At 41.6% G+C, this 24,801-nt stretch overlaps 1 protein-coding gene across 1 annotated transcript; it reads right to left on the bottom strand.

Moving 5' to 3' along the window:
* Positions 1-1,753: 1,753 nt before the first annotated feature.
* On the bottom strand, positions 1,754-24,795 carry RRP1B (ribosomal RNA processing 1B). The gene is made up of 16 exons (XM_071430232.1): positions 24,583-24,795; positions 20,223-20,305; positions 19,283-19,340; positions 18,490-18,575; positions 17,374-17,435; positions 15,898-16,027; positions 14,615-14,679; positions 13,951-14,114; positions 13,626-13,720; positions 12,705-12,802; positions 12,257-12,276; positions 11,708-11,836; positions 10,309-11,051; positions 7,343-7,489; positions 6,562-6,628; positions 1,754-5,067 (listed from the first exon to the last, which is right to left on the bottom strand). The coding sequence occupies exons 1-16, from the start codon at positions 24,713-24,715 to the stop codon at positions 4,877-4,879; spliced, it is 2,271 nt and encodes a 756-aa protein (XP_071286333.1). The 5' UTR covers positions 24,716-24,795; the 3' UTR covers positions 1,754-4,876.
* Positions 24,796-24,801: the final 6 nt, after the last annotated feature.

The raw sequence follows: 24,801 nt of genomic DNA, 5'->3' as shown, positions 1-24,801 counted from the left end.
CCCTGCTCCCTGAGGCCTTCCAGCCACCCCGGGTGGGGGCTGAGGGGGCACCCGGGGCTGGGGGAGCAGCAGGGGCTGGGGGAGAACCTGGGGCTGTGCGGGGCAGGGCCCTGGCTCTGTGCTCTGGCTATGGGAGAAGGAGGCACATCAGAGGCTACAGGACCCTGTCCTCCAGGCAGCTGCTCTCCAGCCCCATGCCAGCTCCCTCCATCCCCTCTCCCTCCATGGCTGGCCGTCACCTGGGGTTTTATGCACGGGCCTGGCTGCTCCGTGGCAGGGGAGGAGTTGGGGTTCACCTCCTCTGTGAGCGGCTCCATCGTGCTCTGCCACAGAGGCTCTCAGGGGAGCTGCTTCCTCCTGGCAGAGCGGCTCTGCTGGGACTGGGCACCCCAGGGCTCTGCGCCCCTCAGACACCCTCAGACACCCCAGACACCCCTCTGGCAGGGCAGGGTCTGCCATGTCACAAGGGCCTCTGGGTGCCACCGTGTCCTGCATAGCCACAGGCCCTGGCACCACACACCTGTGTCACAAAGGGCCACACCCCACATCCCTTCAACTGCTGACCCCACTGGAACTGGCATGGAGCAGCCCTGGCCTTGGACACTTGTCGCCCGTGATGTGCCCAGGCCCCTGTGAGGCTTTGGACACAGTCCCACACGACAGCCCCAGCCCCACCCTGCAGAGCCCTGGCTCTGGAGGCTCCTCAGGGCACAGCCACTGGCCAGATGGACACAGCCAGGGAGCTGTGGGCAGTGGCTCCATGTCCAGCTGCAGGGCTGGGATGAGGGGTGTCCCTCAGGGCTCTGCCTTGGCCCCAGGGCTCTTGCATGGCTTCTCCAATGGCACAGACTTGGCCACAGACTGCAGCTGTTTCAGTTTTAGAATTTCAGATCTCTGCTGCTTTCCCTGGCCCCTCTGGCTCCCACGATGGACCAGGCACAAGCAAGCACCTTTGGAAAAGCAGCATCTTTTGATCATGTGTCCATATTGAAGCCACCCTGTGTCATTCCCTTGGGATGGTGCACAGGCTCTGGGCCAGCCTCTTTTACACAACTTTTCTCTGAAGGAACTCTGTTCCTGTTTTACCTGAGGACTCATGGTTTAACTTTACTAGTGACACTGGCAGGGATAGATCAATTTTCTTTGCCTGAATAATTACTTTAGCATTCCTGAAAATTATGAGCCTGCAAAACACTGTGATTAATTTTAATTGATCCCAAGCAGGTGCAGGGCCTGCCACTACCTGAGGTGGGGTTGCAGCACCCTGTGCAGGATTTGACTGTACACGAATTCTTTCAGATGTGCTGCTGGTAACAAACAGGCCAAGAGCTTTTCAAGTGTCCATCTCCCACCTATCCTGGCACTCTGCAGTGCACATACTGCCACATTATCACTTCAGTTTTCAATTTTCATCAAGCAGTGACAGGGTGTGATCTACTAATTTCTCTGGAGCAGTCTTTTAGGTGCTGCTATCTCTTATCCTAAGTTCATACATCTTGAACCTCATACCTTTGGAACCCAAAGTTCCAAAGGTATGAGTTCAAGGTGTATGAACAGCTATGTCCTGTCCCCAGCCTACTGCAAAAGTGTCTGAGTCTTCTTCAGTTTGGGCTCTTTATACTATCAAATAAAAGGAAAAGACAGAAAGCAGGTGCACACCAGCAAGAACAACTTTGTGCTTTTAAGTGGCCCCCCTTTTAAGATGTTACCCTCTCCAACCTCCCAAATACACAGATTTACCCAAAATACAACATCCACAAAAAATATGGTTTATTGGACTAGATTAAATGATGTAATGCTTAGACATTGTATTTGTATTAACAATGCTCTTGCAGAGGAACATAAAATGATACTTTTTTCCTGTCTCTAATGAAATCTCAGAGCAGGTAATTCATGACAAAGGGCACTTTCCAAGTCACACAGCTTTGACAGACTGACTATAAGAGATCTTGCATCCAATAATTGAAATAGAATTTCAACTTTTTGCCTTGCTGAATTAATTCTGTGCTTTTGAGTTCTCTTGAAGCTATGAAGAATTATAAACTATTAGAGCTTGACAAAGTTGATCAAATTTGTAACAAAAATACAGAGACAATCATTAAAAACCACTGTCCTTTGAAAGTTAGGCCACATTATTTTTGACTCAGAGCATGGGTGGCAGCTAGGGAGCTGGAAGAACACTGAAAAAAACCCCATGAAGTGACATCAAACAGGTCAGATGAGTTTTCCTTTGTCTTTTCTTACCACTACATCTCTCCTCAGAGTACCATTGTGTCTATGCAGCGGATATTGCGAGTTACATTTCTTTTTTCTTTTTCTTTTTTGTCTTCAATGCTTATTGGCATTGTCACTATCCAAATAATTTGGGTAATGTATTCAAATTTAACCCAACAATCCTGAACAAACTGCATTGACAGTGGTTGGGTTTTGTTTTGTAAAGTTGTCCTGAATGAAATTCCAGACACCACTGAAGACAATACCCACCTCACAGGTATATTTACAAAACACTGCACCAGTTTCATGGCACAGATGGATTATGGATGCATTGCAACAAGCAACCACATCACTAAAATTTTAGATAAAAACCTGACTGCCATTTCTGCCCTGTTTAACACTGTGGGCAACAAAATAGTTGGGCAAACAACAGGTTCAGTGGATCTACAATCAACAGAGAAACACCCAGACAATCAACACATTTCCATAATAAGTTATATGTATTCAAACCAAACCAAACCCTAATGTGTCTGGATCCTGGATTTTTCTGTGCACACCAGATCCACCAAGTGATTGTTTGCATCTCTATCCATGGAGGAATGTGGCATCTCCAACCTGAGGCATTCACAACCATGCACATACAAATGGTTTTATGCATATTCCACAAGAGACTTTTCACCCACAGGACAAAGTAACAGTACAACATATTGAACAGGCTGTTACACCCTACTTACCATCATCTTGTCAATAAAATCCATTATGCTAATTTACAATGAGTTTTTTAAAACATAAATGAACAATACTTGCATAAATGAATATCATTAATTTATCAATGTATTCTCCAGAGTTCTTTATTGATCACAGAAAGAGCTACAGCCTAGACCAATACCAAAACCAAATGAAATTCAGTTCTTCACTGTAAATGGGAAAAGACAAGAGCAAAATTAATTTCTGGCAGTACCACAAACCATGGACTGTCACAAACATAGTGAGAGAGCTGGGACAGATTAGAATTGAGCAGCTGAGACCAAACAGCCATCTGGGAGTACCCCAGCATTGTGAAGCAATTGTAGATGAGGTACAAAAGAACAGTTTCAATACCGTTGCTTACGAGGAGTTATCTGGCAGAGGACTGGTAAAATCCACACTGAAGTATGCAAATATGTCACAAAATCTACTTCTGCTGGGTGAAGTAGCTAAATAAGCATTTATCAGTTTATTTAACTGATAATCCAGTTATCCTAAGACAAGGTAATGAAGCAGGTTCACCCTCTCTCTTACAGGATCACAGCAATAACTGGTGTGAAGCTTCATAAACAACTTTGCTCTGGCACCAGGCTGTGCTTCCAAGCTGAGCTCTAATGTAGAGATCTGCTGCAAAGCTTTTGCCTCATTCACATAAGGAAAATTTCCAAAGAAAGATTTCAAATCTTTCAATTGTATCAAAAAACTTTTATTTTAATCTACTCTTCCCCTCCTCACTGTTCCCATTCAGATGACATAAATGATCTCTTGCAGCAATGCACCTCAATCTTTACCAAAGAAGCAAATTAAAAACAAAACACGCAGAGTAGTAATAAAATATCCAAATAAAAACTGAACTCCAAGAAATGCCAAGTGGACATCTGATTCTACATCAAAACTAAAACCAAGCTGCATGGGCTGTAAAGTTTCACCCTGTAGTGAGAGGCACAAAGCTTTCAGAGAGATGTGTCCTACCCAAAGATGCACCACAGCCATCTAGCTCACTTCAGTGAGGTTCATGCACTGAAGCAGGGCTGAGTTGTGGCTCAGTGTCGTAGCACCAGCTGCTAAAGCAGAAACCCAGGAGTCCTGGCAGACCTTCAGGAAAGGCAGCAGAGGGGGCTGGGGGAAGACCTGGAAATATCAAAGATTTCTCCTGCATGAATTTCAGTTCAGTGAAGAGAAGGAGCCAGCTCACAGTGTGACAGGCTCAAGCCAGCTTTGGCACTTGCATGACTGAAAATAATGGGGTGACTTGTCCCCAGCTCAGCAGGCAACCAGCTGTGAAGGTTTATTTGCACCAGTGACCACTTGAGCAACAGCTAAGGGTTTCTTATCCCAGGGAAAGCTCTCTTGCTAGCTGCAAAGCTACCCAAGTCCAGCTGTTATTAAACAGACACACAAGGTAATCATTATTTCCAGAAGAATTAACAGAATGCCAGGGGTGACACATGATAAATGACAGAGTAGAATTTTAAAATACATGATCAAGTAGGCTTAAAATTTGCATTGCCTTTTTGCAATTTAAGCTCTGTCTAATGAAAGACAGTTTAACAGCATGAAGTGCAAGTTGTCTTACACTGGCTCAAAAAAAAAAAAAAATCTCTGGAACAATCAAACCCTGAACATTCCTTCATTAAATGGACAAGTCTCTTGGGAATGATATGGGCGGAGACCATACTTTTTGTAGACCAAACCTGAGCAGAGATTGGGTTTTGTTTCTTTTCTGTAAAAAGACAAAACAAGTATTTGAAGGTAGAGCTGAAGTGGTTTCAAAATAGCAATGACCCAGGTCATAATCAGAATTTTGTATATACAATTTGTATTAACTTAAAAAAATAAAGAAGTTCAAAATACCTCCAGAGAACATTCTAGGTTAGCAAAATGTCCTGTACAAAAGTAGGCCACATTTGTTGGTTTAAAAGAAGTCCACAGCAGTTGATCTCTTCTTAGCTGACATAGTAAATGGTCTCTTCATTTGGGGTTCTTTTGCTGGGGTCACTGTGGGTGACTTCAGCACCCCATGACGAGGTTTCTGTTCAGGATTGAAAGCCACGCGGGAGGGTCCTTCTGGGCTCACCAATATACTTTTGTCAGTCTTTTTGAATTCTGTTGAAAAACAAGTCAACAAATTAAAATGAAGTTCAACCCCTGGAATAACTGGGCCTGTCAGTCAATTGTGTAACTTCCCAGCCCTAGAAGCCTGAGTTGGATCCTCAAGCCCAGCAAGGCTCAGAAGCCTTGGCAGAGAAAAGAGATGGTAGTGAAGCACATCTCTCAGCAGAGCCCCTCTGTGGTATTTTTGGGATTGCCAGGATGAAGGAGGAATTGATGAATCTGACTCTATGTTCTTAGAAGGCTAATTTATTATTTTATGGTATTATATTATATTCAAGAAAGGTATACTAAAAGTATACTAAAGAATAGAGAAAGGATACAGACAGAAGGCTACAAAGAATGACAATGAAAACTCGTGACTGCTTCCAGAGTCCCGACAAAGCTGGAGGTGATTGGTTATTAAGTCAAAACAATTCACATGAAACCAATCAAAGAATGACCAGTTGGGGTAAACAATGTCCAGACCACATTCCAAAGCAGCAAACACAGGAGAAGCAATCAGATAATTATTATTTTCATTTTTCTCTGATGCTTCTCAGCTTCCAATGAGAAAAATCCTGAGCAAAGGGATTTTTCAGAAAATATGACAGTAACAGCCCTTGGGGAACAGGGTCTGCTGCAATCCACTGTGAACCCTCCCCGTGGTTCCACAGAGCACCAGAGACCCTGGGCCTTTTCCTCAGACACGAGTGTTCCAGCTATCCTGGAAAATACCCCACCCAGCTTTAAAAGATGACAGTGGGTAAGCAGTGTCTCTACTCTGACTGCTGAACAGTTCTAGAGACTCCTGGCCATCCCCTCAGCCAGCAGGGAGACACTTATTTTTCATTTTGTTCAGCTGTGTTATATTGACATGAAGACATTTACCTAAATACACTGTTCTCAGTTTGAACTTGACCTTTTGCACACTTCAGAGAGTTAAAAAGTAGCTAAATGAATACATGGAATATAATTGTATGCTATGGAGCAAGACATTTATTTAACAGGGAAAATACCCCCTGCTTACAGAAGGGAAGTGACCTTTATCTACTCATGATCATTCATAAGCCACAAGCAGCCAAAATAAAAAGCAAACTTTGCTACTAAGTCTGATTTTATCAGCATGTCAGCATCTTTGCCTTGGGAAACAGAAGTGAGCAATGAAGACTGTGAAGTGCAGGTGTTTCCAGAGGAGCTCTGCACACAGGCAGCTCAGGAAGGTAAGTTCAGCACCCTGCTGCAGTTTTCCACCCATGAGGCTCCTTCTGCAGGTCACTAATGCAGCACCCTGGAATTGCTCAGGTCTAGCTGCAGGGCTGAATGTCCTAAACTTTACCATCTCCTCTGGGAAGGAACTTGAGCAGGGTTTGTAAACTAAACACAAATACTGAGACAGGAACAGAACCATCCTGTTTTAGAGGTGTCTCACAGGTGTGTGAGTGTGTATCACTTCCCCATTCCTCAGTTACCAGAGACACTGTGGACACACACACGTATCAGACTCACCTGCAGTCATGTTTTTATTCAAGCCAAACGTGACTCTTTTGGAGCTGGGTGTCTGCAGTTTGTTCAGCTATAAAGCAAAATAAAGACATAAAATAAAAGGGGATTTTTGAGGCAATGCTTTGAGTTCTTTCATTTGCACCCATTGATGTAAAACAGCCTACTTCTTCCTTCATTTTGCTTAGAATTGCCCCACTCCTCTGGCACTGACTGCAGCTAAGACAGCACTGTTTTCCTAGCCAAAAGCAAACATATTGCATTTGTGCAGAAATCACATAGTCTCCTTAGTGTCATTATGTAAGTCATCAACAAACAAGAGGATATTTGTGTGTTAAACAGACTGGCCCTACTGCACTCAGGCCTCAAACTAAGAGGACTTGGAAAGCTTTAAATGTTAAAAAGGTCTAGAGAAGAGGTCAGACTTTTGAAGCCCTGCACTCTTGCTACTTTCCACAAACAAGAAATGGAGGCTTAAAGTCCCTTTGTGAGACTGAAATCAGTTTGTTTTTGCTTTCTTGTGAAATAAGCAGGTTCAGAATGGTGCATGTTCAACAAGAAGACTGAAAGCAGATGGGAGGGAAGAAGAGATTTCAGAGACATCTCTAACTCATTTTCTGAAACTCTGGAGCCATGTGTGACTCTGTCTACAGCAGCAGCATTTCCAGTTATATCAGCTCATGTTAGGAGACTAACAGAGAGTGGAAAAGACATCATGAGTGATGAGGAGCTTGCTTGGGAAGACATTTGTTCCCAGACTCAGCTGCCCTTTGTGAGATCACCTCACCTGCATGGGTGTCCTGGGGGAAGAGATGGTGCTTCTGGCTTTCCTGAAGAACACTGCCTTTGGTACAGTTGATTTTTCAAATTTTACAAAATCACTTCCTGGTTTTGCTTTCTTTTTCTTTAATGGTGGCAGAGCAGCACTGCTTTCCTGTCAAGGAAGGAAAGGGAAAATGCTTCAGTACAAAGTTCTGTATTAAATAATACCTGGTGCTGTGACCAGTGCTGACCACACACTCACATCAGTTAAATCACCATGTTTAGCTCCCAGAAGGTAATTTTGCAATTAGCATGACTGAAAGCATAAGTTGAAGGCAAGCTCTGTGCAGAAATAGGAAAGTCATTGCACAGCACAAAAGGAAGAATTTGTAATATATCTGCCAAGCCCAGCAGAGTGCAAACAAACATGTTTTCTCCATGTGCATGAGGATACTTTGCAATTGATCCATCTCTCCTGCACACAAGTGATCATTTTTTTTCCTTCACCATAAGCCAAAACTCTTCTGTGGTACCCCTGGATGAATTAGATAAATAACTAATGAACAAACACAGCTTTGGGCTAAGATGAAGACTTTGAAGGAAAAAATGGAGTATGAAATCTGACTACACTTTCAGAAATTCAGTATTGTGTAATGCTGGTGGTTTGCTGCCTAAAATCCATACTTTTATGGTATTTAAAGCAATTCTTGTCTCCAGTACCAGGCAATTCTTAGGACTTGCACTGGCAGAGCTTTCTAACCTGCTGTCTGTGGACTGTGGTGAGGGAAAGTTCAGTTATGCTTCTCATCAACCTACAGACATGGAATTCCAAAGATAGTCACTGACAAACTGGGAAATGCACAGCAGATATGGCCTCTTTTGATTTGAAAATCACTTCTGCTTCAAATAAAAGGAAAAACCACAAGACTTCTCCTTTTCTGAATTGTGGAGACAACTCTGAAATAATGCTGATCTCATCTGTTTTTTTTTTCCCCTTCGTCTCCTCCTCTTTCCTCTGAATATTTGAAGCTAACTCTCTGGAGGTGTGTGTTGTCCTTGAAATCAAGAATCAAAACATGTCCCTCATTTCTGGGCACAAGGCCAGGATTGCATAACTAAAACAAGGAAAGAAAACAACATGTTATTTCTCAAGCAATGAAAACAAAATTAGCAAAGCTTAATTTCCTCCTCATTTGTACAATTTAAACTTTCCCCTGACCTCTTCTTTCTTCCATCAGTATTCTCCCTCTCCTCCTGACTCAACTTCAAAGTGCCTTTCCTTGTCTCCATCCCTTTTAACACACACACTCACACAACTGTGTGGACTGAGCAAGAAAAAGCAAATGCCATAATTTCTTTGGAATTCCACATGAAGAGTGACCCAGTAGCCCATGCCCTGCCAGCCAACAGGCCAGTGCTGGGTTGTGCTGCTGCCTTTCCCTCAGTGCCTACACTAAGTTATGCCAACAACTCACTCCCACGAAGTCTACAGGAACTTCTTGTCTTGAGTCTCTCACAGGTTTTGGAACCTATTGGTCACCTGCAGCAAACTCTCACAGAAAGACATGGGGGTGTCATAATCATATTTTCTTGGAAATTAAACTTTTATAGGCAAAGAAAAACCAGGTGTGAAACATGGAATATTGAGGTAGGAGACAAAGGCAATGGTTCCTTACTTTGGAAGCCCCACAGTGAGAGAAATGCAGTTTGAATAGTGGGGAGAGAGAAACCTTTTGGCTCCTCCCTCTCAGCACTTCATCATCAAAAACCAGAAAATGTCAGTTATTTTATTCCTATTTAAGCAAAGTTTCAATATGAATTTTTTCTCCTGAAGGACTGAGTAGTTCTATTTCCATATACAAGGCTGCACTACTTAACTAATCCTACAGGTTTAAACATAAATCAAACAGAAGTGAGTTCATAGGTTCAAAACATGAAGCTTTAACTCTTTTTTGTACTCATAATCTCATCTGTGCTTCATGAATTTTTTTCCACCAAAGTAAGACTGTCAGCAAGACTTCCAAGAATGTAACTAAACTCCTGAATGTGTTAGGGTGAATATGCACATGGGAAATGAGCAGTTAAAAAGAATTTCAGTAGCAGGAGAGGGAAGAACACCTGCACTCTCTTTCTTAACCACTATCAAAATTATACAGTGCAAAATGCTTTCTGACTTTCAAATCATTGAGAAAAATCAACACTATTCTACCTATTACAAGGGAGAAAATGGGGGTGAAGGTAGAGAGGTCAAAAAAATTGGTTATTCCCAAACTGCAAGGCATACATTTTTGAACAAGAAGACATCAGACCTCCCTAGTGAACAAGCACAGTGTTGTGTTTATAAAAACTGGACCATTCATACATGTGATCACACAGCCATTAAAGGTCACAGTGTCATATTCTCTATTCCAATGTTCCAGTGTATATTCCAATATTCTCTTTCCCAAATCATTTCCCCAGACAGTCCTATCAGTTTTTTTAAGATGGAGCAGTGAGCAAGCAGAAGCCACTCCTGGAATTGCTGTGAGCAGTTTCACAAGGAGCTGATCCTAATCTAGTGTGCTGCTGCTGCTGCAGAAGGGATGTCCCATCTTCCCATTTCTCACTGTTTTGCCAAAATATGATGCCCTTTGTGAGCATGCTGTAAAGCTCAAACAGAGACCCAGTGCAAAAGAATCATTAACCCAGGGACCAAAGAAAAAAAAAGGACAAAAAAAAAGACAACCCCATCTTGCCCCTAACATCCCATTTTTCAGCTAGATAGGTTCTTCCAGCTGAGTGGCTGGCACAGGATTTAGTGTCATTGTACAGGAGGGTGTGACACTGTAGCAGTGTGTGGATTTCTGGGGAATCAAGTTCTTTTCTGGTGACAATGCATGATGACATCAGCACGCAGCCCAAGCAGCCCCATGCTCAGAAAGCTCAAGCCAGATCAGAAAATGAGCCTGGCAGTTCCTGAAGCAGGCAGAGAAAAGAATGAGATGTACATACCACCTTCCTGTTTTTCTTGCATACAGTCTCCAGAACTCCATTGGCTTCGACAGAGTTTAGCACCTCTTTCACTTTTCTCTTCTTTTTCAGAGTTGCTCCATTCTGACTGGAGACTTTCATCCCTTCCAAACCAACTAACTTTGTCTTTGTCTTCAGTGTGTCCTTTGTGGAGGGTGCAGATTCAGCCCCTGCCTTTCTTGGCAGGGTCCCTAGCAAGCCTTCCTTGCTGGGTTTCAGGTCAGTTTGCTGCACAGGGGGATCCCCATTCACCAGGACAGCCCCTCCTTTCTGCTTCTTTTTCACAGCCTTGGGGGGTAACAGAGTGACAGAAGGGCTGACATCCTCTGCTGCACTGGCAGTGGCTGGTCTATTCTGACACGCTGGTTTTGCAGGAACATTCTGCACTTTAGGATTCATTTTCTTCAGCTGACTCTTTTTACTCTGTTCTGCATCACTCAGGCTGTTCTGCACACAGATACTGTGATTTTCTCTGGTGTCAGTTGCTACATCTGTGGTCTCACTGGCCTCATTTACTACAATTTTTTTTCTCTTCCTCTCCTTTTTATTTTCTGGCACCTTTTCCTGGCTAGAAGCATTGGATCCAGATGTTTCAGCTTTTCCCTCCTCACAATTTCCATCAGCTGTTCCAGAATCAGCACTTGGGTTGTCCCTCTTCTTCCTTTTTTTCCTCTTCCTCTGGGGAACTGATGGCACCTTCCCACTTGACAGATCTTCTTTATCCTCTAAATCCATCCCAAAAACAATGCCATAACATACATGTGAAACACAAAGGTACTCACAACAACTGAATTCTATTCTATTTTTGTTCTTTTATTTTAAAATAGGTGCATCATTTTCCTGTTATCAGCCTGCACAGTTTTACTGTTACAGCTGCTCAGGACACTGCAGCCTGATGACATCTAGCCTAATTAATATTTTTCTAATTTTGCCTTGTCACAGGTAAGATCTAAACCATTCCCTGTGGCAACCCTATTTTTCATAGGAACATCCCTAAAAAGAGTTATTATTACCCACCTGTTAAGCCCATCAGAAGGGCAGCTCAGGGGTTAAGTATTTCAACATCCCAAATTCTTATATTCTAACACTCCTCCTGTTTTAAGACATGTTTCTGCTTTCCTACAGGAGCAATGCAAACAGCTGCTTTCAATTCTGCTTTTGACTGAATTTTTTGAGGTGATGCTTGCCCCAGAATTAGCAAGAGAAATCCACCCACCCAAGAGAACTGAATTTCACATTTAACCTTCATCACAACAGGATACAAATCAGCACATCCTGAACAATAGTGTTGCCTTCCTCAGAACAGCTTTTATCTGACACTTTGCCAAACTGCTCAAGTCATTGCAGATTGTCTCTCTCCCAAATATTGATCTTCCCTTACCTTCTATTTTTTCCAGCTCATTTTGCTGCCAAGGCTTCACAGCTTTTTTCTTTCGCTTTCGCCTACCGGATTCATCATCATCATCTTCATCTGTAGAAACTTCTTCAGGAATATCTTGGGGGAAGATTCCTGTTGAGGAAGGATAAGGTATGAGGAAACTGAGAGTCCTACTTCTATGAAGAGTTATGCTGCTCATAAACAGCATAACTCTCACAGAAAGAAAAAAACAACTCCTTTTCCCCCACCCAACCTTAAAGAAAAACATATGACCCACTCCTATTTGCTTAAGCAAAAATAATCATCTTTCATTTAAGAAAAAAGTACAGGGTTGCTCAAATTGTGAAAGGAATTTGGCCATCTCCAAAATATGTGTAATGTGTCTTAATGAGATTTTTAAAACCCACAAAACCCCCAATATAATATTTCTGAAATGCACATTAAAAAATGAGGAAAAAATAATTCCAATACACATTGTATGGGAACATGATATGTAATTTAATGGAAAATAAAGACAGAGACTACTGTTTCTATCTGCTGCTCAGTCCTTACCTTCTGCCAAGTCCTGGAACCTGCAGGTGAGAGGAAGGGAGAAAAGAAAAACCAAAACATTATTGCACAATCAGTACCAATAATAACACTAGCAGAACAGCATCACTGCACTTACTATGGTTTTGTCAAAACAGGAACAACATATTTTTGCATAGGAAGTTACAAACTCCAGAAGAGATCTGCCTCAGTAACCCCCCTACTCAAACCAAATCACTGAAAGTATTGAGAAAACAACAATTTAACACTTTTGCTGCATCTGTTCCTTGCATCACACCCAAGCTGATGTCACATCCTGCAGATCAAACCCACACTGTGCAGATAAACCCCAGCTGGCTGCAGCTGGCTGGTACCAATGAGGAACAGCATGACAATGGTGTCAGGACAAGACAGGTTGGGCAGAAAGAAAACCAAAGTAGCTTAGGACAAGGTGTATTTCAGCAGAACTCACTTTTTGACCAGCTTGTACAGCCGCTTTCTGTTCAGGGAAGGTGTGTTTTTCTTGCTGGCAAATTCGAAGATTTTGTCAGCAACAGCCTTGTAATCAAACTGTTGGAGGAAAGTACAACACAGCTGTTCTTAGTTTATCCATGCAAGACAACCCAGTGCAACTCGTGTTACAAATATATCAAGTATTAAGTTCAATAGGTAACTTGTAAAGATACACATCTTGAAGCAGACACCTCCTTTAAACCCAAAATGTTTTCCTGTTGAAATTTACGCCCTCTTCACACACTGACTTGTACAGATGGCTGCTTCATTAACAGAACAGCTGAACTTGGTATCATGTTCTCAAATGTTCCTAACCTGATTTCTTACTCAAGAGAAAAGCCAACCCACTTCAAAACTCCCATAAATATTTAGCTAAATATCAGATTTAAAGTGTGCCATGTCCTAATTCTTGTTTAAAAGCCACAAATACATGAAGTGTATCCACCTGCAAGTGTGTTTGATGGGAGGATCTGTCAGAATCACTACACTTCACTTGCCCTGGGTTTAAAAGCCCAAATTGTAACATATTACTCTCTCTCCTCAATGTATCCCATCATCCATGTTCAATGAAAATTAGGCTGATTGCTTCCCCACCCTCACTGACTTGACTTTTAGCATACACATTTTTTAAATCTTGGAACAGGAAGGGAGGAGCAGACAACAGAAGATATGGGAGAGAGGAAAGAGGAATTTAGACATGGATTTATTTTACTACCACTGCTAGAATACACATTACATAAATACCACCTTATAATAAATCAGGAGATTAAAATTTTCTAACGTGTTTATCCATTAACACCCTTTACTTCTTCATCTCTTGAAAGGAATGGGGGAAAAAAGAGAGCAGAAATATCATTAACAGAGCAAAAGAGCCACTAACCTGAAGAACAGTCCCGATCCCATCATCAGCATTTTCATTAATACCCTCTGTGTTTTCAGCATTCTGTGCTGATTTTCTTGACAGAGATCTGTCTGCTATTATAGAAAAAAGACTGAATATTAATATTTTGTCTGAGATAAGTGACTCCAAAGAACAAGCTTTACTAAGCACATCTGAAGGGAAGACAGGAAAACACAATTACCCTTACAACATCCTGAACATGTGTTTGATTGGTTTAGAACAGAAATGTATTTTCAGGAAACGGGTTTCCTGAAACCTGTTTCCTAGCAACTCTTACCAGGGAAATTTAGAGTTTCCTCCTTACCTTTGGTTTTAAGCATCTCTTCATTTTCCTGTCTGCCTTCTTCAGAAGCATTCTCCTCATCACTGTTGGTACCCAGCTCTTTCATCAGGTCCTCGATGGCGAAGGGGGACTGGTCCACGATCATCTCGAAGACACCGGTGGCCACAGCGTGGAGCACACGCCGACTGTCACAGAGAGCAGGGTGAGCCCAAAGGCAGACCATAAACACCCTCCCTCCCAGGTTAAAAAAGTGGGAATTTGAGGGAAAATGGATGACAAAGAATGTGGAAGAACACCAAACTCTTCAGATTATGAAAGTCAACCTGTTACTCCCTAAACAGAAATCCTTTAATCCAAGCAGTGTCCTGCTAATGTGCCCCTCTTAAATGTCACTCTTTATATGCTGACCTATATTACACTGCAAAGAAGCAGCTCAGCTGCTCTATGCATTAAAAAAATTAAAATAACTGGGCAAATTAACCAACAAAGGTTGATAGAGTTCTTATAAATCCATGGAGACTATCTATAGCTTTGATAAACACAAGTTATTTTCATATGACTGTGCACATTGCTGGTAAAATACCCTTCTTTCTCTACATTATGAAATTATGATTTTTTGATCCATTTATTACCATATTCAGAGTTTCTTAATTCTTAAAAATATTTATTCTTTCATCAAACTTACTCCTTTGATTTGGCAGCAATTTTGCAGAAAGGTTCAATGAACTTGAGATTCTGGTCTGCTGTGAGCTGTTTGATTGGAAAGAAAAAAAATGTGAGTACAGAAAATACTGCATGTGTATAACACTGAAATTCCTTGAGTATTGGTGCTTGTACAGGAATTGCTGTTGGGGGATCTTCTTTAACAGTCTTTCAGCATATTATCTAATTCCAGCTGGTAGAGGTATCCAGGGCCTTTTTGCTACCACTAACTTCCAGATATTCCCTGGAAATATTATCAAAACACTGATTGCCTTGCAGATTTATTCTGCTGAGTACAGAAATACAACAAAACTTCTTACTTCAGATAAGGAACCATGAGGCAGAGAAAGCTTAAATAATTTTGTGTACTTTCCCAAAGGTCTGTAGCAGACAAGAACAGGATTTGTGTTTCTCTTAACTGGGCTGCTTGGACCCTCTCAGCTACAGCAGAGCTAAAGATAAAGACTCTTCCCTTCAAAATCCAATATATGAGCATCATCTGTGATTTCATACAGTCTGGGGGACTCACTCCCCTCTCCAGGCTCCCAGTCAGTGGCTTAGCTACAGTGTGTGACAGCAGCAGAAATGATTTGGGCTCCAATTCTCTGCTGCAGACTTTATCTCTCTCTTGATCCACAATCCAGAACCTCAAAACCTGCAGGCAGGACTGGTTTGAATGGACTGACTGCAAGGAACACTGGAACAGCAGCCAAAATTAAGGGCCATCAATGAACTGTCACAGTAACACACAGCAGAGCAAGACAGATGTCACCAGCAAAACAAACATCTGGATGTGGGGGTGAACTGCACAATGCACAGACAGCAATAGGCAAATATGAGACAACTGTGAAAGCTCACTTTCCTCCTCTATTTAGGTGCTACACAACGATCCAAGAGCAGGCTTTATGTCAGCCTTTGCAAAAGCAAAGACTGGAAAACATGCTCACACAAGGGAAATTACACTGAGTCCCCTCTGAAACAAAGAGATGAGAATAGTCTAACTATTTCATCACTATTTTTCCAACCTCAATTTGGAGCAGCATAGCAGTACTCAGGAACTTGGGAGAAACTACCATATTCCCACTGTCAAAGACATGAACAAAAGCAAAAGCATAATGTGTAATAAGTCACTTTCTTCATGCTTACTCAGTGTTGTTATATTTAAAACCATTAAAAATTACATAACCTAAAAATTAAATTTCCTCTAAGATGCTTCATGCCACAGTTAACATCAATCAGAAATAAAATCACAAAGTATTTTCTAACCTCCTTTGCACCAACTTTAGCCAATTCATCCAGATAGATATCAATGAAATGGAACTTTATCCCAGTGGGAGAATTGCTGTCCGGGTCCATAACTTCTTTCATTAATAGCTGCAGCAATGGTTCAACTAGACTGAAAAAAAAAATAAAGAGGGAAAAAAAATAAGGGATTAATATTCAATTGCTCATGTCTTATTTGCCTTAAAAACAAACTCCACTTCTTCACAGTTATGGACAGCTACCCAATTTGAATTTTTTCCCTTCTTTTTTAACTCTGAGGCCTATCATTGCTATCTTTCAGGAAAATAAAGTTTTGTATATTCCAAGCTTTGTCCCCTGGCATTCTTTGGCACCTGCTGCAATTTTGCCCAGAACAAACATTTCCAGTCCCAAAGAACACTGAAAAACCATAAGCATTCTTTCAATTTTACTTTAATACATGTTTCTTCAAATCCATTTTAAAAGACTTTAAGAGGGAAGAAAGTCATGCTAGGCAGCTTCTTGGCTCCACTCAGGAGGGAAAGGCAGTTCTTGAGCTCCCTCTCTCTGCAAAGAAAGGAATCATGATCCTCTCTTCCCACACTGCCTCCTTCCAGTGAGAGATGGAGGCCAAAGCCATAAGAAACCTTGTCAGAAATCAGTTTGGGTGACCATGTGTGTGGGAAGAAGGGCTTCAGCTTTATCAAACCTCCTCCCACACCTTCTGCTCCTGTCAAGGAACATTTTCATCTCTTCAACTTGAGGGCATTTACCCAGTGCAAAATTAACATGAAACAGCAGGGATGGGGTGTCCTTTAGCTCTGCATTCTTTTCTGTTTCCACAAAAACATGCCTGTGTGCATCCCACACTTCAGATGATGAGAGAAAGGATAACCTTAACACTGGGTTATCAAGCACTTTCAATTAAAAGATTTAAATCTCTTCATCAATTTAAAGACAACAAACTTAAAAGTGGCACAAGAGCTCTAGACAGAGCAAATGACTGCAATTATTTTCCTTTTAATAGAATATAGAAGAAATACAACCAAAACCACTGAGGTTTACAACATACAGGAGGCTAGTTTTCAATTAAGGGGTTTGTCCTATCAGAAGAGAAGTCACCATGATTGACCACAATAAAATAAATACTTTAAAAAAATCAGAGCCAATCAGAAAGCCATAAAAACACAAAAAATCCTTTTCTGTGTTTTCTAGGATTCAGATTCCCTGTCTAGTCTCTCTGTAGCTGATATTTCATTGATAGCTCTTCTGGCTACATCAGAAAATAAAATACATTAAATACTGTATTTAATTTAATGACATGTAACTCATTACTATGTTACTGAACAAAGTGATATGAAGAACAAATAAGCCTTAATGTTAAGATTTCATGACAGTGGCATCTATGGAAAAGAAGAATCTATTAAATAAAAATATATTTGAATGCAGGTATATTGGGTGACTTGTTTATGATGCAACAACATTCAGAAATCTGCTTACCCCTCATCCCATTCATTTCTTTTCAGCACTTCAAAGGATTGCCTCAAAATCAGACGCATCAGCTGCAAAGCACAGAATCTGTTAAGCATGTTGTTTATGACATCAGGTAAAGGAGCCACTGTGGCTGCAATATGAACAGATTTCTTGGTCAACCTCTACAGCACAAAGTGGAAGCTGCCTCACATGAATGTTTTGACAGAATGTCAAAACATGTCTATCATGTAATGCAACAGAAGGGGGCTGTGAAGCAAAAAAGGACAACAAACTATTTTCATATGCTAAGCACAAAAATTCATTATCATTTCTATACAGCTTCCTCTTGATTCACACCCCTGATTTCTTCATTAAGTACTGCCTTAATCTAAGAAAAGCCACAGCTTAAACTGGACACAATAATATGGGTCAGATGATAACAATAATAGTTTAATTTACTTGAAAATTGCACTAAGAGACAGTCATATGTAAAACAGCCACATTCAACTGGCTCAAAACACTTGACTTACTGAAATAACTTCTATCTGCTAATATTGGGAAAGAAAAAACACCAGTGAATGTGCTGCAATTAACTTCTTTCAAAGAAGAAGATAATGGGATTTTGTTCTTTACAAAGGTATGCTTTTTAAGATTCTAGTTCCTGTTTAAATATTCTGTTTCCTATAGAAAGAATTCTGACTACTGAATATACTACAGTGGATACCTTACTGGTGGAAAGTTTGGGTTCTACTGCAGAGTCATAAAAGAGTCTTTAAACAGTCTGATCTAAAAAATTGATGCTGATACTGTGTCACTTGAGACAGTATTTATATTCCAGTATAGAAATCAATGAGAAAAATCACTATGTTAGAAGGAAAGGCACTTGAGCACAACATAAACTGTGCTGGCTTTGAGGTTCATGCAGTGGTGAGAGCAAGCCTTTAAAACAAACATCTCTTGCAACGTGTCAAGAAGATGATATCTTCCCTTCTCTTACAATACACACCAATGCATCTGCAGACAGAGCTGCCTTCCAGCACACCAGCACCACACATTTTCCAGGAAAAAACACCACCCAGAGAGGCATAATTACCTCTTATTAATTACCTATCACTAATGACACCACCAGAGAGGTACAATTACCATGTAGTACTTGTCCAGCCGCAGATTGTCAATCCCGTTCCACTCCCGGTTCATCGTCTGCCAAAACGTCTGGATGAACAGGTGTCCTGCAAGGGAGCAAGCAGAAACACCTGCATGTCTGGCACACTGGGCTCTTCTGCTGATCTGACAGGGTCTCAAGAAAGGGATGCACTGCCCTAGGATTCTCCTAGTGACAGGGACAGAGCTGTGGGAAGACAGGCCTGACACTGCTACAATAATCAATTAAACTCGAGAGCAATACAAGAAAAGGCACACAGCTACTTTTAAAAGCAAGTTTAGTTACAGGGACAGATTTGTATCTATTTTGTGTTATATACACACAATGTGTTATATGCACATATTTGAGAAAAATATCTCTTCTGCACCCACTTCTACCCAGGCATTTTTGGCATTGACTGAGCACTCCATTTCATAAGCATTCTGAATACCAGGGGCTTAACAGTTCATGAAATAAGGCTGGTTTGGAGCAGGAAATACACAGAACAGCCTATGCAGAATGGAGAAGTAAGGGGACAAGTTTGTTTTGCTACCTGTCCTCAAAAATCTCACCTGTTACCCACTCAAGACACAACTCTTCTGCAACAGCCAGAAAAAACCTGCAGCTCCTGCATCCCTTAATGGAATCACACTGACCAGCTGGACAAAAAGGAAAGAAAAAGCCACCAAAACAGCCCCTCTGTCTGTCTGTCTGTCTTTATTCTGGCACTGTGATAGTGGAATCACCAAAGAGGGGAGCACCCTACAAAGCATTTGGTAATTAAATAGTACTTACGAGTCTCTGTATTCTGAAACACGTGGATAAGCTGGGAGATATTGGCTGCAAGTTCCTCCTAAAAGTAAATAAATATAGTTAGTGTAGCATGTTTTAGAGTTTGGTCTCCTCATTAAACATATGACCAGCAACCAGCAAGAAGTATGAATTTCATTAAACAGCTCTCAGAATGAAAAACATTCTCTCAACATCTGCTATAGTACTGCAGTTATCCTTGCACTGGGACTAGGTCAGCTGGAAGAGAGGTTTCAAGGGTATCAAAACCTGTTCATTTCACCAGATCAAACCATCTTTCTGACAGCAGACAAAATAAAATTAGGAGAAGAACCCCAAGTATTTGAATAAATAAATGATGCAAAACTTATGGAGCACTGCTCTCTCATACAGGTCTCTGTGGAGGGCTGTGAGCTATGTGTGACATAAACCTTGTTCATGCAGACAAGTGATCGGAAAATTGAGGTTACTGAGAGCTGGTACTCCAAAACCAGTATCTTTGGAAAGCAGGGAGACAAACTAGTAGAAGTTGACAAAAATATGCAGTAGGGACAAATTTGGCAGTAGAGGAAGTGCTACTGAACTAACAAAGGAAAAGGAAGTGTGGAACCCTCACACTAAAATCTACACAAATGTTGTAGCTGCAGCTAAGGGCAACCTGCTTTTACTGTTTTAGTTACACAAAATCAACATTCCATGAGGCATCTATTTTAGCTCTCCTTCTGAAAGGTAAACAGCTACACCTGCCCTTCAGAAGGTGACTCCAAATATGATCTGTTCAAATTCAGATCACTGAGTTACAGTCACGTCTTCTCCTGCACATGCCACAGATGGGCTGCAGGGGAAGGGAAAAAAAAGATCATTTTCTCCATTCTAAATTATTAAATGTCACTAGAGTGTATTTTGGAGGGGCCCCCTCAAGCAAATACAGACCCAGCTACTATACCTGAAGCAGAGGTTTATCCTGCATCCACATACAATAGAAAAGGCCTTTCCATATTTTCAGCAGTTCTTCCTGACTGAAGCCACCTACAGTACAGAACAAGTCTGAATGAAAGGAAAAAACCACACTTTCCACCAAAATATTTTCATGCAGTTCACTCTGCTCCCTGCTTTCTTCTTTGTTTTTGTTATTTTCTCTGGGTTGCTACTGTAAGCACATTAACTGGAAGGCAATCTGGCATAGAACAGTGATAGAAACTGTGAGCTTCTACCTTGTACTAAAACAAAGATTACAAAGATTTCAAAGCAATCACAGGTAAGAGGAATACCAAGATAATTCTGATAAATGCCTCTGGCATATTTTTAACACTAAGTCTGAAAGAAATTTTTAATGAGAGTATCAGAAATAGTTTTACAAGAAATACGATTTTTTGTTGTTATTTTTAATGAAAGTATTGCACTCTACCAATAGTTTTACTCCTTACTAGGGGTTTGTTTTGATAAAATAAACTTATAGCAATTAACACATTTATTTCTACATTAAACTTTACAGTCAAAGAACTTGAGTAACTATAATGAAAGTTTTTTGATACAGTAGTCTTGGGATGTGCTAACACCTGAATTTTAACAGTAAAAAAATATTTTCACATTCCAGAAGTAAAGTACTGCATAGAAAGCCATTAATACCTGCTCAAAAATTGGATTTTTCATTACATCAGGTAAATTTATGTGAAATAAAATTATAACAGTACATTGTTACAAGGCAGCTACAATGACCTACACTACAGCTATTTTCAAACTATGGCCTATTAAATACTCCCACGCAATCTCATGAAAAATCACTTTGAAAAGGTCATCATCTTCAGCAAGCTCAAATTTGCTCCAAAAAGATCACTGTGTCAGGGGTCTGCCAGTCAAAAAGCCTGAGACACAATGCAAGATCTAAATTGTGCACCTTCCCCTTGAACCAAGTAATTTGAAAGCAAAATTCACTCAGACAAAAACACCTGCAGACACATTAGCCCTGCTTGCTTGAAAAGAAAGTCAGGAAATATGCAAAATGCTATGTAGGAAGCAATATGTCCAGTAATATTAAGCATTAATTGTAAATTTCACTCAGATTTGACAGTACTGTTATGATAAAACATGAAACAACTTGATTAACTGATTTAATATTCATTGAAAAATTAAAATTAATAACATGTCTTAAGGGAATTATATGTGACATACTGAGTGGTATGAAGTAGTTTTAACCTCACAGGCAGCATTAACCCTACAGAGCCTGCTACCTATAAATGTGGCTCAGGAGTTCACAGAATTATTCAGGTTGGAAAAGACCTCTCAGATAATCACTGCAAGGCCAGCACTAAACCACGTCCCAAGTGCCACATCTCCACATCTTTTAAATCCCTACAGGGACATAAACTCCACCACTGCCCTGGACAGCCTGTTCTTGTGCTCTGAGGAAGGAAAACACAGACTTTCATGGGGTTTTTTTGCTTTTCATACACACAGGGCTTTTTAAAGTGTCCTAGGCAGTCCTGTGTCCATTTGACATAAGATTCAGACCAAAAATTAGAGCAATTCTCTTATCCTCATGCCTCAAAAGCCTAGTTTCAAGATTGTGTTTTCTGTTCTTCACCTTTATGTGCTGCCCCCAGCCACAGCTGGCACATAAAAACCCACTAAATTAAGGTTATTTTAAAACCTGAATGCATTTTATTAGCAATCCCAGTGCCCAGAACTGAAGGCCTTCTATACCTTGAACCTATCCTGAGAAAGATTTTGGCTTTAGGGCTTGAATTGTAACTGTCCCTGTGCACAGTAACTCTGTTCTGTGTATTGTGGCAGCTGGGATTAAGGTGTTACAACCACTCAGAGCTACTTTAATGCAAGCCTTGGGGAGTTGGGCTGTTTTGCTACAGCTATCATTGAATATGTTACAATTTCTCCTATTCTAGATAATTGCAATGGACCACATCCACACAGGCACATTTCAGTGGAGATTATAGAAATCCTTTACAGATCCAGGCCCAAGTAAGTGCAGCTCTGTCAGACAGGAAACCCCCCCAGCAATCTGCCCTCTTTTGCTAGAAGTTATTTCTGTTTACTATTCCTTCATCCATTAATTTGCTAGTTCAATGCCTTCTACAGAGTTTAACTTCTTGCTGAAAATTAAGAAGCTCCCTCAGCCTTAGCACAGACCACACAGAGCAGTCCTGTCTATATAATAAACACCTGACAGCCCTGAACATCAGGTGAACTCCAGCACTTCTGCCAAAATTCAGCACATTCCCAACTCCTCAGGTCAGGGCACCTTACCTGGCTTGCCTGATGTGTGAATCCCTTCAGAACACTGGATGGGTATAAGCATATCTATTATAATATAATTGCTAATTAATAAATAACTGCTAAAATAAATAACTTTATATATATATATATATATATCTGTAAAACAACTTTATATATTTAACTGCTAATTTATTAATAACTTAAAAAAACCCCTCTCTTCTGAACATGCTTTTTCTCCAAGCCCAAAGAAGTTAATCTTTGTTTCAATACTACCAGTTTGGATAGTACCTAACAGCAAGTAAATCTGAGAGCTCTGGAAATTAGTCACCCTTGTTTCCTACTCATTTGCATTCCGTGGTGTGCTGATTTTAACATGCAAAAGGTTCACAGCCCAGCTGAGCCATTCCCCTGTGATGGTTTCATGATATTTTAAAGCAGTGTCTGAACCTGCAGCCTTTTCCCTCAGTTATGGGCACCCCTGTCCTTCCTGTGGCTGTTTCCACAAACTGCAAGGAATCTGCACTTTGCAGTGAGATGCACAGAGCACCACTGAACACACAGCCCCCCCTTGGAAAGTCTCCAGAGCTAAAAAATAGAAAGTACCTGGGAGGTACATGATGTACACCATCCTAGTCCCCAGGCAATCCCTAAATCTATGTCAACTGCCAGGAATGGGATAATGCCTGTTTGGCTCCCTGGCCTGACCCTGTAAGGCTGTTCTAGGTGTCCTTCCCTCTGTCAGACGTGGCTAATGGGTCAAATACTACTTGGAAAGGCAAGAAACAATATTCACTCTACAGTCTTTTCAAGGAATTCAGGGAGGTCCAACCAGCACTCCAGCTGCAGTTCAGCTCTTGGGGTCAGCTTTAGGCTGGTTCCCCAAAGCCATATATATATGGCTTTTTATATACATAGATATAAAATATACACCAATATATAAAATATAGATGTAATACGCAATAATAAATAATTTAAATATATTGTAATAAAAGTGTAGAAAGCAGCTTATAAAAAGATATGTTGTATATAAAAGAAACACAAAATATAGATTATACATTATATTAGATGTATTATATGTAATATGAGGTATAGGAATAACACACATCCATGTGGAAACTGTGCACATGTGCACAGTTTCAGGTGCAGGGAGCTTCAGACTGGCCTTGCCAGCCTCAAACTGGCTCCCGGGACACCAGTGAACTCTTAGTTCTAAGGTGCCAATATACAGCCCCAAGTAGAATTTTTAGAAAAACGTAGAAGAAATTCTTTTGATACTATGAATTGAAAGTAACAGGTAACCCAAATGGGTTACATAGAATCAGCTGCAATTATAACTTAGCTTTCCTCGATTCCTTCCGATTCTCCTGAACATCAGTCATGGAAACAGACAGACATCACATCACAGGAATAACAGAAGATAAAACTTCATGCAGCATATACCGGGATGCTTCCAGCCTGGATCATTTCAGTGCATTTACGCCCTGTTCCTTGGGAATGAGGGCACAGGAGCCATCCTGCTCCCACCTCGCATTCGTTAATAACTAATTATAGGCCATAATTTGTTAATGGCCTCTCGTTCGAGGCCAGCGAGACCCTCCCTCGATCCAAGCTGATCCTTCCCGAGCCCCCCCGGTGCCCGGAGACCCTTCCCGAGCGAGGATCCACGAGTGCCTCGGCTCCGGGCGCTGGGGCTGCGCCTGCGGCAGCACCGGGGCAACACGTGCGTGTACATGGGGAAATACAGGGGTAAAACAAAAAAAAACACCCCAAAAAACAACAACAAAAAACCAAAACCAACCAAACAAAAAACAAACAAAAAACCCCCCAAAAAATAAACAAACAAAAAAGTAAAGTAAAAGAAAAAAAAATTTTTAAAATTTTAAAATCCCGAGAGGAAGCCCGGAGGAGGCGTGCCGGGCTCAGGGCGCACACGTGGTGCTTCCTTCCATCCCCACGCCGTCCGACCGCCGGGGCCGCCGCTAACCCCGCCAAGCACCGGGACCTATCCCTGTCCCTGTCCCCAGCCCGGTCCCTATCCGCCCCGCCGGCCCCCGGCCCGCCTCGGTCCGTACCGCCGGGCCGCTGGGTCCGCACGCCGATGTAGCCCCGCAGCTTCTTGAGGGCGCGGTCTCGGATGCGCTTCTCGTTGGCGGCCAAGCGCTGCGCGAACTGCACCTCGGGCGGCTGCATGGCCGCGGGAGCCATGGCCCGGCCTGGCCCGTCCCTGCCCCGCTCCTGGCCCGGCCTGTCCGCGCCGGGCTCCGCCTGATGCCGTCAGCGACGCTGGGCTC

The sequence above is a fragment of the Agelaius tricolor genome, unplaced genomic scaffold, assembly GCF_023055355.1.
Source record: "Agelaius tricolor isolate 1412-34295 unplaced genomic scaffold, bAgeTri1.0.p SCAF_7, whole genome shotgun sequence".
Taxonomy (NCBI): Eukaryota; Metazoa; Chordata; class Aves; order Passeriformes; family Icteridae; genus Agelaius; species Agelaius tricolor.
This window is presented reverse-complemented; position numbering and strand designations above follow the sequence as displayed.

What these genes read in the sequence shown, in the direction of transcription:
- RRP1B (XM_071430232.1), bottom strand. Translation starts at nt 24,715, where the DNA reads ATGGCTCCCGCGGCCATGCAGCCGCCCGAGGTGCAGTTCGCGCAGCGC. An exon ending in CTGTACAAGCTGGTCAAAAA is followed by an intron (nt 12,277 to 12,704) that starts GTGAGTTCTGCT and finishes TCTCACCTGCAG; the next exon opens with GTTCCAGGACTTGGCAGAAG. An exon ending in CCCCCAGGACACCCATGCAG is followed by an intron (nt 6,629 to 7,342) that starts GTGAGGTGATCT and finishes TTTGCTTTATAG; the next exon opens with CTGAACAAACTGCAGACACC.